This window comes from Denticeps clupeoides, chromosome 4 (assembly GCF_900700375.1).
Source record: "Denticeps clupeoides chromosome 4, fDenClu1.1, whole genome shotgun sequence".
Classification (NCBI taxonomy): Eukaryota; Metazoa; Chordata; class Actinopteri; order Clupeiformes; family Denticipitidae; genus Denticeps; species Denticeps clupeoides.
Window position 1 is genome coordinate 2,810,213 of NC_041710.1, and position 18,277 is coordinate 2,828,489.

The window sequence follows — 18,277 nt, forward strand, 5'->3', positions numbered from 1 at the left end:
AGGGAGCAGCTCCTGGGAATTCAGACAGCAGACACACAAATCAACGTCTGGGCGGAGGCTGCATGGAGGTCGCCGAGATGCCCTCTGAGGGTTCCAGTCCCTTCCCTCTCCTCCTGTCTCTCAGCTCCCGTCTCCATCTCCCGGAAGTTTTAACTGGCTGCAGCTCTGGATGGGTGCAGTGGGCACCGGTTTTGAGCTTTGCCGGGTTCCGTCCAGCAGCTGGCCTGGGGATGTCTGAGTTGTGGATGGGGAGGTTGCCAGGTGTAGAGAATGGCTGTTCCTCGCCGGGAAATGGTTTGGATTGTCAATATTCAGTATTATTAATCTGAGCAGAGGGGTATTCTGTCATCGTTTAAAAATGTGTGTCTGTGTGTGAAAGGGAGCTGGGGACAATATAGTTTTAACAGGTTTATTGTAATACATTGTTTGGCTCGAAGCTGGACACTCTGGGGACGGTGGCAGAGAAGAGGACCCTGAACAGACTGCTGGACATTATGGATGATGTCATAAACAACCGGAGGAGCCTGTTCAGTGCCCAACAGACTCAAAAACTCCTTTGTCCCCCACTCCACCAAACTGTCCAACTATTCGCTGGGGGGGGAAGAGGGGGAACAGAAGGACGGAGCTGGAAGAATTTATTCAATCAGACACAAGTGGACAATTGCAGTAGGACTTGCAATAAATATTTAATCACCACCACGGTTTATTTTATTTATTTAGCATATAATCTATGCCAGTGTCCTGCTGATAGAAGCAAAATTTCCCAGAGGAACCTTCGTGGGGGGGTTCATAACGTTCAAACAACCTACCTCTAATTTATAATGTTCCCCATGAATAGATGCATGCAAAGTAGGTGTGTGTGTGTGTGTGTGTGTGTGTGTGCACGCAGTGTATGATTTACTCTCAGTCTTTCTCCACAGGGACATTTCCCTGTCTGACTTTTTTGGCCTTTTCTGCATCCCCCTCTCTTGTCTCTCCTGCTTCCGCAGCCATGTCGATCTCTGCTGGCCGCCTCGTGGCTTTGTGTGTGTGTGTGTGTGTGTGTCCGGGATGGGGGGGGATTTTTCTGTGGTACAGTACGTCCCGAGCCGAGGCCATCGGTCCATGTGACTGTACGCGTGTTATGGCGTATCGGCGTAGTGCTTCACATTTACGCCATCTTGGCAGGTACCCCCACTGGCCCTGCCCCTTCATTCCTTGGCTGTGTTTTCTCATACATCATGGCTTGGTCCTAGAAGCGCCACTGTGATGTCTGCACAGATTTGCTCCTTTTCAAGGACCTGCTCGTGTGGTTCAGTTGTGATTTTAATGTTTACGAACAAGTACTTTGCTCAGTGGCACCATGGCAGTTCGGGATTTGAACCGGCAACCTTCTGATCACACGTAAACCGCTTAATTACCTGCCAGGCCACCACTGCCCCAATCAGTCACCTTCATAGATCTCTTTTCGTGTGTGTGTGTCTGTTGAGTGTGTTAACAGACCTGATACGCCTCTGCCCACAGGCTGAACTGCACCCCGTGTGCCGGTCTGTGCCCCAAGGTGTGTGTGGGAGTGAAGACGGTGGATTCGATGACCACCGCCCAGGCTCTGCGCGGCTGCACGGTCCTCAACGGGAGCCTGGTCATCATCATCCGCGCCGGCAGTGAGTCTCTGTTCCTCTCTCTCGCTTACCTACGCCTCAACAAAAGCACATTTATCTCTCACGTTGTCGCGAAATGAAATGCTTGGTCCTCCGTGAATACACATTTTCCTAATGAGGGGGGTCTACAAAAACACCCACTGCTCAATAAGGTGATGGTTAAATGCAGAGGATCTAAATGTGTGTGCTGTGCTGCACTGTTTCCCATCGACAATCGCTTCACTTTCACACCTCATATGAAGTGAAAGTGAATGTGAAGTGATTGTCATTGTGAAGTACAGCCACCACAGAACACGGTGACACAACAAAATGGTGGTAGTAGCCTGTGAACCAGAAGTCCCACTTACTGCCATTGTGTCCCTGAGCAAGACACTTAACCCTGAGTGTCTCCAGGGGGGGACTGTCCCTGTAACTACTGATTGTAAGTCGCTCTGGATAAGGGCGTCTGGTAAATGCTGTAAATGGAAATTAAATGTGCCCTCTGCTTTTATTCCATCGCCCACAGTAAACAGTGAGTAAGGTCAGACGCCCTTATCCAGAGCACCTTACAGTCAGTAGTGACAGGGACAGTCCCCCTGGAGACACGATGTTTTTCTCATGGACACAATGGGGTTTGAACCTGGGACTGATTTTCTGGTCCATGCGTGAGTGTCTTACCCGCTAGGCTGTGACCACCCATTCTATAATTATGTCTTGCTCTCCTCTCCTCACTTACACCTGTATCTTTCTCGCCCTCGACATGTACGCTTAAAATGGCCTTTTGTAACACGCTGTCCACCAGCACACCCCATCGGCGTCACAGCCACATTTTCCCAGCTGTGATAAAAATCCGGCAGGATCAGAGCTGACCTATGGGTCCGTTGTGATGCCGAGGCGCATCTTATCAAATGACACGTCTCCGCGTTCCGTTCCGCCCGCCCGCCGAAGCGGCGAGTCACGTCCAGCTGATTAGCTGATTGTCCAAGTCAGTGGGTAGAGGACTGGGCCTGCTTTAGCGAATCCAGGGTCAGGTTTGAGGTAGTCCTGCGTGCAGAGCAGACGTCAGAGCGCCGGCAGTGCCGCGGTCCCGGGCCGGCCGCTTTTGTCTTGAGGTGGTGATCCGGTTTTCCATTTCTCTCCAGATAACATTGCGGCTGAGCTGGAGGCGAACCTGGGCCAGTTGGAGGAGATCACGGGCTCCCTGACGGTGCGGCGCTCCTCCGCCCTGGTCTCCCTCTCTTTCCTCCGTAAGCTGAGGGTCATCCGCGGGGAAGCGCTGGACGCGGGGTGAGTTTCCGCCAAAGCCAACCCAGCGAGAGAGGCCATTTCAGCCAATTCACGTACTAAACCCCCCTCTTTATGAATCTAGTACAGGAACGCCACGTCTGCTGAAGCATTCTTAGGTGGTTGTTTTACAGCAAGGCATCACGGGCATTTATATTACGTAGAAGCCAGCAGTTCAGTTGCATCGTTCAAATCACCGTAACCTTCAATTTGTTGGAAGAGTGTAGCTGGTGACTCCGCGTCATCAGGGATAGATGACCTCACTATAGCCAGGTTAAAATAACATTACGTTTGGAGTCTTCCTCCAAATACCTTCCAAATAATCCATCCACTGTAGCCAAACCATCTTGTAGAATGAGGAAGAATATTTGTGAATATTACAGTGAACCCTGGAACATTTTAAATCCAAAAAAATACTTTGTTTCACCATAAAAGTTCATGCACTTTGAAATGAATGTTAGTTGGTGATGTTTTTTTTCCCTCTTCTCAATGTCACGTTGTGCGGCTGTTTGTGTGTTAATGTGAACGGACACTATCGGTTGCCGCCTGATCCTGAACCTGCGTTATTTCTAGGAACTACTCCTTCTACGCTTTAGACAACCAGAATCTGCGCCAGCTCTGGGACTGGACCAAGCACAGCCTCACCATCGTCCACGGCCGCATGTTCTTCCACTACAACTCCAAGCTCTGTATGAGTGAGATCCGCAAGATGGAGGAGGTGACTGGGACGAAGAACCGGCAAAACTACATTGCCTCCAAGACTAACGGAGACCAGGCCTCCTGTAAGTTCCTCGCTTGAGCCCAGGATCTGGTTTTCTCATAACAGGGACTAAATTCTAGTCCTGCACACATGCAAATAATTGCAGCTCATAAAAACGTAGCCCTCCTAGATCAACCGTAATGCTTGTATTGTTATTATTCTTTTTGTTGCATCACAATGGTGCTCTTCTCATAGGTGAAAAGCAGCTTCTGAAGTTTACACAGATCCGCACGAATTCGAACAAGATCCTCATCAAGTGGGAATCATTCTGGCCCAAGGACTTCCGAGATCTGTTGGGCTTCATGGTCCTTTATAAGGAGGCGTAAGTGTTGGTTTTATTGGTGTTCAGGGGCAGAATACACTCACAATTATGCCATTTATACAGAGTGACTTATAGTATAGTAGTGACAGGGACAGTCCCCCTGGAGACACTCAGGGTTTAGTGTCTTGCTCTCTGGGACACAATGGTAGTGACTTTGTGGTCAGTGCCGAGTGTCTTATCTGCTAGGCAACTTACCACAGACACTGATTCAGTTTCTCCTCCTGTGTTCCTCAGGCCCTATCGGAACGTGACCGAGTTTGACGGACAGGATGCCTGTGGCTCCAACAGCTGGGTGATTGCGGATGTGGACCCGCCCCCTCGGGCCGCCGAGGGCAAAGAGGCGTCCGACCCGGGCTATCTCATCAACATGCTCAAGCCCTGGACGCAGTACGCCATCATGGTGAAGACCCAGCTCTCCGCCTCTGACGAGCACCAGGTCCAGGGAGCCAAGAGCGAGATCATCTACATCCGCACCAACGCCAGCAGTAAGCTCCCGCTCCTCCCCTGTCTGCCGTCTATGCTCGAGGCCCGACGGAGTCGCTCACCTCTCTCTTATAACTGCGGTTACGTACGTACGTGTGCAGCAGGGGTGTTGCGGTGAATCTCATAATCGATGAAGGCGTGGACGATTCTGCGTCGATTACATCGTAATGAAGTTGCCTGGTGACTCCTGGTAGGGCTTTGGCCTCAAGCACATGAACGCAATATGCATTTTTGCTGCCCTTTTGTAGCTGCGTTCGATTTGTGTTTGCTTGACACTGTTTAACGCAAGAAAATGTTGCCTTTGACACCCTTCGACCGTGCAGCCGCGATGCGAACGTCCGTGTGGACGCTTTGATTTGTTCCAGCGGGCTGAAAAAGGGTCGGCGTTCAGTCTCTGCTCACCTGACACAACAAACACCAGACACTTTGAGAATCACTGATCTGGGGGTTGTAGTAGCCTAGCGGGTAACACACTCGCCTATGAACCTGAAGACCCAGGTTCAAACCCCACTTACTACCATCGTGTCCCTGAGCAAGACACTTAACCCTGAGCGTCTCCAGGGGGGGACTGTCCCTGTAACTACTGATTGTATAAGGGCGTCTGGTAAAAACGGTGACCGATAGAACAGGAAGTGCAAGACTGCGACTGAGCTACTGCAGTAACCGCAGAAAGTGCTTGGCACGAGAGGGTGAAAGGTCACCTGCATTCGAAAAACCGGCCACCAACAAACCGCCCATTGCCATAGCGCCAGGTGTCTGACCGGCTTCCTCGGCGCGCCATTGTTTTGTCTTCCGCTCCTGATAAACCGCAACCGGCCTGGCGCGTAGTCTTGGCAGCTGGCGCGGCGCCAGCGGCGGCGCCGTCGTCTCAGGATGACTGCGCTCGCGGCGAGGCTGCCAAGGCGGCGGTCGCTCGACGAGGGGAGCGAGTTCACTGCCAGGCGTGTGCCGCCTCCGCAGTTTCGCCGATGCGCATTCAGAGGAAGTTGTCCTTATCCATTCCATCTTGTCTCACTTCAAGTCTGACAATGTGGCCTGACCAGCAATCCTCTCATTGTTTGCAGCATTCTTCTGTAACAACAACACCGGCAGACACAACTATTAATTAAATAGTTTTTTTTGTATTAGCAACACACAAATAAATATATAGTAGGTGCCTCGTTTCTCACAGCAATCATTGCAATTATTATTTATGGCGTGTGGTTCTCTAGTTTCCTCTCGACCTTACAAAGGCATGTACCCTAGGTACAGGCAGTGATTCTCTGTAGGTATGAAAATGTGAATGGGTAGGGTGGTGGTAGCCTAGTGTGTAACCCAGTCGCCTATGAACCAGAAGACCCAGGTGTCCCTACCACTGTGTCCCTGAGCAAGGCACTTAACCCCGAGTGTCTCCAGGGGGGGACTGTCCCTGTAACTACTGATTATAAGTCGTTGCTCTGGATAAGGGCGTCTGATAAATGCCATAAATGTAAATGAATGTTCGGACTCAATTTTCCATTATTTTGGTCTGGTCGGCCCGAGCTTGTGTGGTAAGTGATCAGGAAAACCAGCAAACACGAACTTCCGCTCTATAGTACCTATCCTCTCCGTATGAATCGCCGCCTGTAAATTTGTTTCGGTGATTGGCAAAATTCTTTAACATGTTGTAAATTTTGTTTTTTAATAAATTTTTTTTTAGTAAATTTTTTTTTTTTTAATAGCACATTATCATACACCAAAGCTCATTCAGTGTGCAATACAGAAATTAAAAATAAAATAAAAAAGGGCAAGAAAATGAAAGATAAAATACATAAAAGAACATTTTAATATGCAATATGAATGCAAATATTTAGCAATTCTCGGCCCCCGTTGTCAGGTGATTCAATTTAATTGTAGCGAGAGAGATACGAAGAAAGCCAGGCTTTTAAAAAGCTCTACGTGAACTTTTTAGGTCCGATCACAGCTCTGTTGTGGGTGGGTGAGTGAGTGAGTGGTATCCGGCGTTGTGCTTCATAAACGTTTGTTCTGTGCGTTCCCCAGAGCCGTCGGTGCCGCGGGACCCCATCTCCTCCTCCAACTCCTCATCCCAGATCATACTGAAGTGGAAGCCCCCTAACGACCCCAACGGGAACATCACGCACTACCTGGTGCACTACCAGCAGCAGCCGGAGGCCAGCGAGCTGTACAAGTTCGACTACTGCCAGAAAGGTGGGCCTTCCACATGGTGTCGTAAGAAAACGTCGATTGCGCGTTCTGCACGTGCGCTGAAGGATAATTTGTGGACCCTGTTTGGTCACAGGCATGAAGCTGCCCAGCAGAGTTCCCACGCAGGTGGACAGCGAGGAGGAGCAGAAGTGGAACCAGACGGAGGAGCAGGGCCAGAGCGGGCGCTGCTGCGCCTGCCCCAAGACCGAGAAGCAGCTGAAGAAGGAGGCCGAGGAGTCCGAGTACCGCAAGACCTTCGAGAACTACCTGCACAACGAGGTCTTCACGCTCAGGTGTGCCATTGCATGTGCGCCACGCGCGATTTGTTCCAGTTTTTCCACCGCTTTGTTTTCCCAGATGCAGCAGCGCCTGTTTCAAAATGTCTCTCAGTCCGCACAGCTCAAGGTCCTTCCAGAGCAGCCTTGGCGTGGACAGGCCTTGAAAGCCGCTTTTGTTTTTTTTTGCTTGTGTGTGTGTGTGTGTGTGTGTGTGTGTGTGTGTGTGTGAGTAAGGGTGTCCTCAGACGCCCTGCGCAGAAAGCAGGTGGCACAGAGGCCGCAGCCATTGGCTGTCATCAGTACATCACTCCCCCTCCCGCCGCAGAGTCCAGAGTTTGCTCTGCCCACATGGGAGTGAGCCTGGACAGGCTCCACCACTCTGCGGTGCTTTTTCGGGAGTGATTTTAAAATAAAACCGGCTCCTCCTTGCCATACTTGTGTCAATTATGTTGAAAACAGTTCATTGTGACTGCGTATTTACTACATTGAACTCAAAGGACATTAACTGTCTCCACCTAGTGGTGACCAGACTACTGTATTAATCTGCCTGTGTTTGTACTAGTTATAGCTGAAAGTGAAAGTGAAGTGATAGTTCGTTGTGCCACGGTGTTTCACAATGACAGTGTCCTCTGCTTGGAACCGGGCGGCCATGACAGGCGCCCGGGGAGCGGCGTGTGTGAGGAACGGTGCTTTGCTCAGTGGCACTGGTTCAGGATCCGAACTGGCAACCTTCCACTTGCGGGTCCGTTTCCTTACCCGCTGGGACACCGCTGCCGCACGGCTATGCCGCTGATCAGTCTTTATTGTTCTCTCCAAAAGCATCAATAAGAATGCCATTAATCAAATTAAAAACAGCATTAACAGAGGTCACGTGTGTTGGCACTAAAGTAATCTTGCTTAAGGCTACTTTTAATCAGTGGCACAGATTATAGTGAAATTTGTCCTCTGCATTTAACCATCACCCTGAGTGAGCAGTGGGCAGCCATGACAGGCGCCCGGGGAGCAGTGTGTGGGGGACGGTGCTTTGCTCAGTGGCACCTTGGCGGATCGGGATTCGAACCGGCAACCTTCTGATTACGGGGCCGCTTCTTTAACCGCTAGGCCGACACTGCCCCAGCAGTACATATCTTGCAGAAACTTGCCAGTCCTTTACTCACCTTCTCGCCTTCCATGTCTTCACGTCCGCAGACCATCTCGGATGCGCCGCTCTGTGATGGGCGTGGCCAATGACACTCATTTTGGAACGCTGCTGGCAGGCCTCCAGAACGCCACGGCAACACGCAGCCCGGAAGAGGAGGCCGAGTTCAGCAAGCTGAGCCTGAGGGTGCTGCTGAAGGAGTCCGCCGTCATCTCTAACCTGCGCCACTTCACCAGCTACCAGATCGAGATCCAGGCCTGCAACCATCCCGAGGACACAAACCGCTGCAGCATGGCGGCCTACGTCAGCGCCCGCACAATGCCTGAGGGTACGGTAGCCGCCCCTTTACATTCACATTCATCTGGAGCGACTTGCAACGTGTTTTCATGTTACCGAACACTCATGTAAACTGACCACCGTGACACACAGAGGCACCGCAGAGTGTAAGGAGCGTACATGGGTAAATTCCCCATTCTGGACGAGTTAAAACCCACTCCTGTCAATACGTGACACGCCCAGGCGCAGCGCAGCGTCCTTCTCCTCCCTTTCTCCTCCAGTTCCCTCCATTCTCTGCACCCCTAATACCCCTGGTACACTAATGTTACCACGGCAACTACCAACACCGACACGATTGATCCAACTAGTGAGCACGCCCCCCACATGCTGCGTTTTGTATAGCGTCAGGAAAATATTACAGTCGGTCATTGAACCGAGCCACCTCCATACAGACGCTTTATTAACCTCGGGCCAGCAGGACGCGGTCTGCTGTTCCTCTTTCATGCTGCGGGGAACATGATGTCGATGCGTTCGGAAATGAGCTGCCGTAACCATGGTAACCAATTCAGCGAATCCAGCAGACCACGGCGAAAGCTCAAAGCCACGTCTGCCAGCGCATCCGCCACAAGCAATTAGCACCGTTCATCTGGTCCGTCTGTTTCCCCCCCCTCAGACAGGGCCGACGACATTGTGGGCTCCGTCACCTGCGACGTGTCCGAGTACATGGCACACATCAAATGGACGGAGCCCAAAGCTCCCAACGGCATGATCATCCTCTACGAAATCAACTACAAGAGGCTGGGTGACACGGAGGTAAAAACCCGCCGGAGCAAAGTTGTTCAGTTCACTGATGCCTGTTTAATAAATGTGTAATAAATACCCCAGCCCTTTAACTGCTTCCAAATAAAAAAATAAATACTTCCAAGTGTTGCAAACTATGCAATCATCACACAAAATATGGTAGTTTTTGGAAAAGTTGGAAAAATGTCGTCATTATATTATATATACCGCCTATACAATATGGCTACTTTTTGGGATGCATGTTAAATGCCTGGAATATGTGGGCTGCATGCCATGTTAGTGTTGGCGTTTCACCATTTTACTTGACAAGTTTTGCAATGCATGAACAACGGCAGGCTGGATGCTGAGACAACCAAAGGGCTCCATTTGTGAGCAGGACGTTTGCGAGTGTGGGTCTGAATAACCGAGTGCAAATCAGTTCATTTGCTTTGTGTTGATCCCACGCCGCTGCTCTTCTCCGTGAACAAGCATCATTTCCTCACCTGTTCACCTGAACACCGTAACTAATGTTTTCTTTGTGTGTGTGTGTGTGTGTGTGTTCTACAGGAACTACAACACTGTGTCTCCAGGAAGAACTACATGAATGAGGGCGGCTACAAGCTTAGAGTGGTGCATCCTGGGAACTACTCTGTGCGAATCCGTGCCACCTCGCTGGCAGGAAACGGCTCCTGGACGGAACCCACCTTCTTCTACGTCAAAGACCGTAAGCTGCTGCCTGCCTGATGTGTCGCGCTGTGACCCTGGTTCACATTGTGCTAATCCCGGGGAATCTACCTGCCCCGGAGATCTTCCATATATCATTAATAGGATGCATCTCTCAACCCCTGCATTGAAAATGTCATGTAACTCGGAATGTCAGCTTCTACAGGAAGCGCTGATCGTTCACGGGAACTTGTTGTACGGCACACGCAGTCAGAAAAAGAGAAGTAATGCGTTATTTGTTTGACGGCAGGCGACCCGTATGGCCTGCTGAAGATCGTGATTGGCCCCATCATCTGCCTCGCCCTGCTCTGTGTGGTGGCGTGTGGGGGATACCTGGTGTTCAAGAAGAAGTGAGTGCTTCACGTCTGCTTTTTGATGTGACAGCTCTTCTGTGTGTTGTGTTGTGGTCTTTCACATGAAATGACCTTTGCTAAGAGTTCTCTCTGCCTCTCTGATTGTGAGTTAACGCTTGTCGTGTATCTCCCCAAGGCAAGCTGAAGGACCTACGGGACGCCTCTACACCTCACCCAATCCAGAGTACCTCAGCCCTGATGAAGGTTTGAAGCTTTTTTTTTATTTTTTTTTTATTTTTTTAATTTAGACACCTGTTAATAACATTTTATATATAAATATATAATAGAGAGATCGTACTGTGACCAAGGCGTGTTTTTGTGTGTGTGTGTGTGTGTGTGTGTGTGTGTGTGTGTGTGTGTAGTGTATGAGCCAGACGACTGGGAGGTCCCCCGGGAGAAGATCAACCTTCTCCGAGAGCTCGGCCAAGGCTCCTTTGGAATGGTTTACGAGGGCATCGCCAAGGACATTGTGAAAGGGGAGGTCCAGACGCGTGTGGCCGTGAAGACAGTCAACGAGTCGGCCAGTTTGAGGGAGAGGATCGAGTTCCTCAATGAAGCGTCCGTCATGAAGGCCTTCAGCTGCCACCACGTGGTAAGAGGCTCTTGGGGGACTTTTCTTCAGTGATTTTTTGCTTTTATTAAAAATACTGGTGTCTGTAGCGATGGAGGGACATCTCCTGTGTACAAGGGGTATTAGGAGGGGTATTAGAGATGTGGATCTGGCAATATTGACAGGAGGGGGTTTAAATAGTCAAGAAATGAGGAAGTAGGGCTGTCAAACATGCCTACAGACTCCTCCCTCCCTCATAAATAATAACAGACCGACAAAAACAGCTTGGGTGGGTAGTTAGTTCCTCCAACACTGGCAACACTGAACCGGGTTTCATCACAATCATGTTTATTGGCCAAGAACATTAGGAAACACCCAAGAAATTTGCTTCTAGCCGTTGGTGTCTCTCAAGCAAGACTGTACAATATAGAGTAGAGGGGACAATATATACAATACAGAATTACACAAATACAGATTATAAATAGGTCAACACCGATATACATTTATTAAGCTCCATGTGCACCTTCATGACCCCTGCAGGTGCGGCTGCTGGGCGTGGTCTCTAAAGGCCAGCCCACCCTGGTGGTGATGGAGCTGATGACCCATGGTGACCTAAAGAGCTACCTGCGGTGCCTCCGGCCCGATTCTGAGGTAACCATGCCCAGACGTTACACCACATCAGCCCCTAACACTTAACATTTCTACTGGAACATTTTCTCGTGAGGTCATTATCGTTTTTGTGTTGTCAGAACAACCCCGGGCGTCCGCCACCCACCCTGAAGGAAATGATCCAGATGTCGGCTGAGATCGCCGACGGTATGGCCTACCTCAACGCTAAGAAGTTCGTCCACAGGGACCTGGCGGCAAGGAACTGCATGGTGGCAGAAGACCTCACAGTTAAAATCGGAGGTAATGCTGAACATTTTGTTCATACGACACGTTTACACAGCAGGGTCGGAACTCCACTATGTATTCAGAATACATTTGTGTTCAGTCTATTTTATGTTCTCAGAATACTTTTGCTGAAAAAACACACATGCTCATTATTACCCCACTTGTTTGTACAGATTTTGGCATGACGAGGGACATCTATGAGACAGATTACTACAGAAAAGGAGGGAAGGGCCTGCTGCCTGTCAGGTGGATGGCCCCTGAGTCCCTTAAAGATGGCGTCTTCACCACCCACTCAGACTGCTGGTGAGTCTGTGAATTTTTTATTAGAACAGTACCTGTTCCCAAACAGGATTCTGGCCGCCGGATTGCCCGGCGCACCGGTGAGCAGATTACATTCATGTGGCGAGCATAGACGTCGCAGGTGAGCGGGATTCTTCAGGACAGGAGCTCAGCGCTTGTCCTCACAGAGTTGTTGTTGTGTGTGTTCCTGTGGCAGGTCCTTTGGGGTGGTGTTGTGGGAGATTAGCACTCTGGCCGAGCAGCCTTACCAGGGCCTGTCCAACGAGCAGGTCCTGAAGTTCGTCATGGAGGGAGGCTACCTGGAACGGCCGGACAACTGTCCTGACCGGCTGTGAGTGTACCAACACGTCGCTGTCATTTCAGTCGTCCTTTCAGACCCCACTCAAGCAAGATGGCCGAATTTAAATTTTGCACACCACACTTTTTAACTTTAAGGAAGTAGCCTAGCGGGTAACACACGCGCCTGTGAACCAGAAGACCCAGGTTCAAATCCCACTTACTACCATCATGTCCCTGAGAAAGACACCATGAGTGTCTCCATGGGGGGACTGTCCCTGTAACTACTGATTGAAAGTCGCTCTGGATAAGGGCGTCTGGTAAATGCCGTAAATGTAAAAGATGATCCTTTATTAGTCCCACAAGTGGGAAATTTACAGCTCCTGTAAAGCCACGTCTTGTTAGCACTTTTTGTTCTGCCTATGTAACTTTTTGCACATGAACACATTTGATGATGTCTACATGACATCTAGTGGTGGGAGTGCAGACTGCAGCAGATTATATGCTCCACTTCAGAACTTTCTTTGTTCTGCACCCCATTGTTTATTTAACAATAAATAATAATATTATTATAGTAATATTATCCGAGGCATTTAAACTTTTATTACAAATATAGAACTACATCTACAATGTACTATGGGGATACTCTTGCCACGCAGACATGGCACTGACCCGTGTTTGTGGAAGCCACCGTCTTTTCTACGGCTTTTTTTCCGATAATTGCAGCCACGTTTGGTGAAATATGTCTTTGCAGTCCAAATTGGAATCACAAAATTTGCGGCAGGCAAAGCAAAAGCTGCCAACGTGGACCATGGAATATTCAAGCCATGGTCGAGACTGATCTCACGTCACACGTCGGAGTGTCTTTCCGAACGGCGAACTTTTGGAAGTAGTTTTTAAGTTTGTTTTTATTTTTAGCTATTTTAAGGGGGGGCTATTTTAGTGTGTGCAGGTGACTATTACTGTGCATAATTATTAGGCAACTTAACAAAAAACAAATATATACCCATTTCAATTATTTATTTTTACCAGTGAAACCAATATAACATCTCCACATTCACAAATATACATTTCTGACATTCAAAAACAAAACAAAAACAAATCAGCGACCAATATAGCCACCTTTCTTTGCAAGGACACTCAAAAGCCTGCCATCCATGGATTCTGTCAGTGTTTTGATCTGTTCACCATCAACATTGCGTGCAGCAGCAACCACAGCCTCCCAGACACTGTTCAGAGAGGTGTACTGTCTTCCCTCCTTGTAAATCTCACATTTGATGATGGACCACAGGTTCTCAATGGGGTTCAGATCAGGTGAACAAGGAGGCCATGTCATTAGTTTTTCTTTTTTTGTACCCTTTCTTGCCAGCCACACTGTGGAGTACTTGGACGCGTGTGATGGAGCATTGTCCTGCATGAAAATCGTGTTTTTCTTGAAGGATGCAGACTTCCTGTACCACTGCTTGAAGAAGGTGTCTTCCAGAAACTGGCAGTTGGACTGGGAGTTGAGCTTGACTCCATCCTCGTCTGAGTCGGACTGGAGCTCTCTGCCCTTTACCAATCCAGCCACGGGCCCATCCATCTGGCCCATCATACATTTACATTACATTTACAGCATTTATCAGACGCCCTTATCCAGAGCGACTTACAATCAGTATTTACAGGGACAGTCTCCCTGGAGCAACTTAGGGTTAAGTGTCTTGCTCAGGGACACAATGGTAGTAAGTGGGATTCGAACCCGGGTCTTCTGGTTCATAGGCGAGTGTGTTACCCACTAGGCTACTACCACCCATCAAGACTAACTCTCATTTCATCAGTCCATAAAACCTTAGAAAAATCAGTCTTGAGATATTTCTTGGCCCAGTCTTGATGTTTCAGGGTGTGTCTTGTTCAGTGGTGGTCGTCTTTCAGCCTTTCTTACCTTGGCCATGTCTCTGAGTATTGCACACCTTGTGCTTTTGGGCACTCCAGTGATGTTGCAGCTCTGAAATATGGCCAAACTGGTGGCAAGTGGCATCTTGGCAGCTGCACGCTTGACTTTTCTCAGTTCATGGGCAGTTATTTTGTGCCTTGGTTTTTCCACACGCTTCTTGTGACCCTGTTGACTATTTTGAATGAACCGCTTGATTGTTCGATGATCACGCCTTAGAAGCTTTGCAATTTTAAGAGTGCTGCATCCCTCTGCAAGATATCTCACTATTTTTGACTTTTCTGAGCCTGTCAAGTCCTTCTTTTGACCCATTTTGCCAAAGAAAAGTAAGTTGCCTAATAATTATGCACACCTGATATAGGGTGTTGATGTCATTAGACCACACCCCTTCTCATTACAGAGATGCACATCACCTAATGTGCTTAATTGGTAGTAGGCTTTCGAGCCTATACAGCTTTATTACAAAGCATAAAATAGAAGAAGCACTCTGCTGCTACGTAGATGTAGAGGCAATGTAAAGCACTTATGTTGCCTTGAGTAAAAAGGGAGTATCTAAAAAGGAGATGAAGGTGTAAAACCCACTTCTGCCGCTGTTTAGATGGGGATGTGAAGTATCTCCAGGGTGCTTTGGGGTAACAGCTGCACGCTCGTAAATCACCTTCTGTTTTCCCCCCTCAGCCACAGCCTCATGCAGATGTGCTGGCATTACAACCCCAAGATGCGGCCCCACTTCCAGGAGATCATCGAGATGATCCACGAAGACCTGCACCCCTCCTTCCAGGAGGTGTCCTTCTACTACAGCGAGGAGAACAAGCCTCCCGAGAGCGAGGAGTTTGACATGGACATGGAGAACATGGAGAGTATTCCACTGGACCCGTCCTCGTACTCGAAGCGGCAGCAGGCCCTGGACGAGGAGGAGGGGCTGCGCGGGAGCTACGAGGAGCACGTGCCCTACACGCACATGAACGGCGGCAAGAAAAACGGACGAATCTCACTGTCACTACCGCGCTCCAGTCCGTCGTAACGTTGCGCGAAAACGGGAGCGTACACATACACACACACACACACACACACACACACACACACACACACACACACAGAAATGCTACCATACTGAAACGTTTTGTTTAGTGGTTATTTTTTTAGATTTCACTTTTATCACTCTGGTTTCATCGGTGGCTCCTCATGAGTAAGAAATGATCTCAGGACTTTATTTTTCTCTTCTCTGCTGCCACAGTTTGAAACAGGGTGCAGGACGGTTTTTGTATTTAAAAATTGAAAAAGAACGCTTCTCCTTTTTTTTTTTTTTTTTTTTTTAATAAAACGTAAAAAGAAAAAGGAATATTGCCAAGTTTCCAGGACTGGTCAAATGGAACAAACTGTGAAAAATGGAAAAAGAAAAGAAAAGCAAAATCATAACAAAACAAGAAACGAAAAAAAAAAAAAAAAAAAAAAGACGAAAAACCAAATGGCTGCTTTACATACACAACCTTAACAGACTCACCCAACCACTCACCCGGCTGGACTTCTCCAGGAACTTCAGTGGCCTTAGTGTACCCGTGGCCTATGGGCGAGGGCGGGGCCCGTCCTCCGCGGCCGCCGGGGGTGCCAGCAGCCTTTCTCTGAACAAACCACGCCGTAGACGAACGCCGACGAGGCCATGTATGGTTCTTTCTCCTCCCCCCCACCACCACCACCCCAGTCATGCTTTTCAGTATTTTGGAAAAAAAAACAAAATTTGGACACAAATTTATTTTTAATTTATCCCCCCCCCCCCAGTTATGTTCTCACAGCTGAAGGATATTTAAGCTGTTTTCAGAAAACATTTTGACAAAGAGTTCCTCAGATTGACCAATAGTTGCTGCTTTGATATATTTTAGAGGGTATAGAAGATGAAAGTATATATATGAAATATATTGTTGATGTTTCTTTTGTACATAGTTGATAATGTTGTCAATATCAGAGGTTATTGCCATTCGTAGAGATGTTTTTACATGTTTGTCTCTAATCTTTATTTTTTCTAATCCAAAAAAAAAAAAAAAAATGATACTAATCGTCATCTGGACCTCTGATTGGCCAATCGCACCACTCTCTGGTTTTTTTCATGAGGATGCAGGACGAAGAGGAGGAGGAGGAGGAGGAGGATGATGATGATGTACTCTAGAAATGCCGTTGGCTTCAGATGTTGAATTTCAAGAATTTAATTGCTGCTGTAAATAAAGAGCAGTGAGGCGCGCTGAGGAGCTGGTTTCATGTTTATTTTGTCTGTTTTCACTGACTGATGATGGACCTGTAGACTGTTAGTGAAGTGATTGTCATTGTTGTACTCTGCAGCACAGCACACGGTGACACTGTGAAACGTGTCCTCCGTATTTAAAAAAAAAAAAAAGTGAAGTGATTGTTACATGTGATACACAGCAGCACAGCACACGGTGCACACAGTGAAATTTGTCCTCTGCATTTAACCCGTCACCCTGAGTGAGCAGTGGGCAGCCATGACAAGCGCCCGGGGAGCAGTGTGTGGGGACTGTGCTTTGCTCAGTGGCACCTTGGCGGATCGGGATTCGAACCGGCAACCTTCTGATTACGGGGCCGCTTCCTTAACCGCTAGGCAGTGTGTGGGGACGGTGCTTTTCTTAGTGGGACCGTGGCGGATCGGGATTCGAACCGGCAACCTTCTGATTACGCCACCACTGACCCAAAAAGAAATGTGTTTATAAGTTTATAATGCTCTGAGTTTATATGCTATAACTAAGTTTATGACGTCACCCCAGTCCTCAGCAGTCCAGTCCCTGAACTTTCTACAGAATGTCAGTCTGTCCTTCATGTTTTCCGTGGAGAGACGTGGCTTCTTTGCTGCCCTTCTTGACACCAGGCCATCCTCCAGAAGTCTTCTCCTCACTGTGCGTGGAGATGCCCTAGCAGCAGTATTCTTGAAGTCCTGATGACGCAATCATGACTGCCATAACTATGAGACATAACTATGGCTAACAGTGGAAGAACAACGATTTCAAGCATCACCCTCCTTTTAAAGCAGTTTGGGGGCTGGAACGTGAAGGAGAATAAAGTCTTGTTTTGGGGTGTTGGGGGCGGAGTTTGGGGACAGGAATTATGAAGAAAAATAAAAGTCTCATTTTGGGGTCTTAGGGGCGGAGTTTGGGGGTAGAATAAAAGTCTCGTTTTGGGTGTTGGGGGCGGAGTTTAGGGGTAGAGTTTGGGTCAGGAATGTGAAGAAGAATAAAAGACTCGTTTTGGGGTTTTGGGGTTTTGGGGGCCAGGAATGTGAAGAAGAATAAAAGTCTTGTTTCGGGGTGTTGGGGGCGGGAACGTGAAGAAGAATAAAAGTTTCGTTTTGGGGTGTTGGAGGCGGAATTTGGGGACAGGAATATGAAGAAGAAGAAAAGTCTCGTTTCACGGTTTGGGGGCGGAGTTTGGGGGGCGGGAACGTGAAGAAGAAAAAAAGTCACGTTTCGGGGTGTTGGGGGCGAAGTCTGGGGGTCAGGAACGTGAAGAAGAATAAAAGTCTCATTTCGGGTAATGGGGGAGGAGTTTAGGGGTAGGAACGTGAAGAAGAATAAAAGTCTAATTTCGGGTGTTGGGGGCGGAGTTTGGGTCATGATTGTGAAGAAGAATAAAAGTCTCGTTTTGGGGGAGGAGTTTGGGGGGCGAGATCGTGAAGAAGAAGAAAAGTCTCGTTTCGGGGTGTAGGGGGCGGAGTTTGGGGGGCGAGATCGTGAAGAAGAAAGAAAAGTCTCGTTTCGGGGTGTTGGGGGCGGAGTTTGGGGGGCGAGATCGTGAAGAAGAAGAAAAGTATTTTTTCGGGATGCTGGGGGCGGAGTTTGGGGGGCAAGATCGTGAAGAAGAAGAAAAGTCTCGTTTCACGGTGTGGGGGGCGGAGTTTGGGGGGCAGGAACGTGAAGAAGAATAAAAGTCACGTTTCGGGGTGTTGGGGGCGAAGTCTGGGGGTCAGGAACGTGAAGAAGAATAAAAGTCTCATTTCGGGGTAATGGGGGAGGAGTTTAGGGGTAGGAACGTGAAGAAGAATAAAAGTCTAATTTCGGGTGTTGGGGGCGGAGTTTGGGTCATGATTGTGAAGAAGAATAAAAGTCTCGTTTTGGGGGAGGAGT

The 18,277-nt window shown here is 48.6% G+C and overlaps 1 protein-coding gene across 2 annotated transcripts in view; it reads left to right on the forward strand.

The window, feature by feature from the left end:
• Nucleotides 1-16,390, forward strand: part of insra (insulin receptor a) — a 38,750-nt gene extending 22,360 nt beyond the window's left edge. The window contains exons 4-21 of one of the 2 annotated variants that reach the window (XM_028975760.1): nucleotides 1,504-1,643; nucleotides 2,762-2,906; nucleotides 3,477-3,685; nucleotides 3,859-3,985; nucleotides 4,220-4,470; nucleotides 6,488-6,655; nucleotides 6,747-6,945; nucleotides 8,119-8,396; nucleotides 9,018-9,157; nucleotides 9,692-9,848; nucleotides 10,098-10,197; nucleotides 10,337-10,404; nucleotides 10,563-10,792; nucleotides 11,291-11,401; nucleotides 11,500-11,659; nucleotides 11,818-11,947; nucleotides 12,141-12,275; nucleotides 14,829-16,390. In XM_028975760.1, coding sequence (XP_028831593.1) covers nucleotides 1,504-1,643; nucleotides 2,762-2,906; nucleotides 3,477-3,685; nucleotides 3,859-3,985; nucleotides 4,220-4,470; nucleotides 6,488-6,655; nucleotides 6,747-6,945; nucleotides 8,119-8,396; nucleotides 9,018-9,157; nucleotides 9,692-9,848; nucleotides 10,098-10,197; nucleotides 10,337-10,404; nucleotides 10,563-10,792; nucleotides 11,291-11,401; nucleotides 11,500-11,659; nucleotides 11,818-11,947; nucleotides 12,141-12,275; nucleotides 14,829-15,174 — 3,094 coding nt within the window. In that variant the 3' untranslated portion in view covers nucleotides 15,175-16,390. The remainder of the gene's footprint in view (nucleotides 1-1,503; nucleotides 1,644-2,761; nucleotides 2,907-3,476; nucleotides 3,686-3,858; nucleotides 3,986-4,219; nucleotides 4,471-6,487; nucleotides 6,656-6,746; nucleotides 6,946-8,118; nucleotides 8,397-9,017; nucleotides 9,158-9,691; nucleotides 9,849-10,097; nucleotides 10,198-10,336; nucleotides 10,405-10,562; nucleotides 10,793-11,290; nucleotides 11,402-11,499; nucleotides 11,660-11,817; nucleotides 11,948-12,140; nucleotides 12,276-14,828) is intronic. The other variant, XM_028975761.1, reaches the window with a different exon arrangement.
• The last annotated feature ends 1,887 nt before the right edge of the window (nucleotides 16,391-18,277 follow it).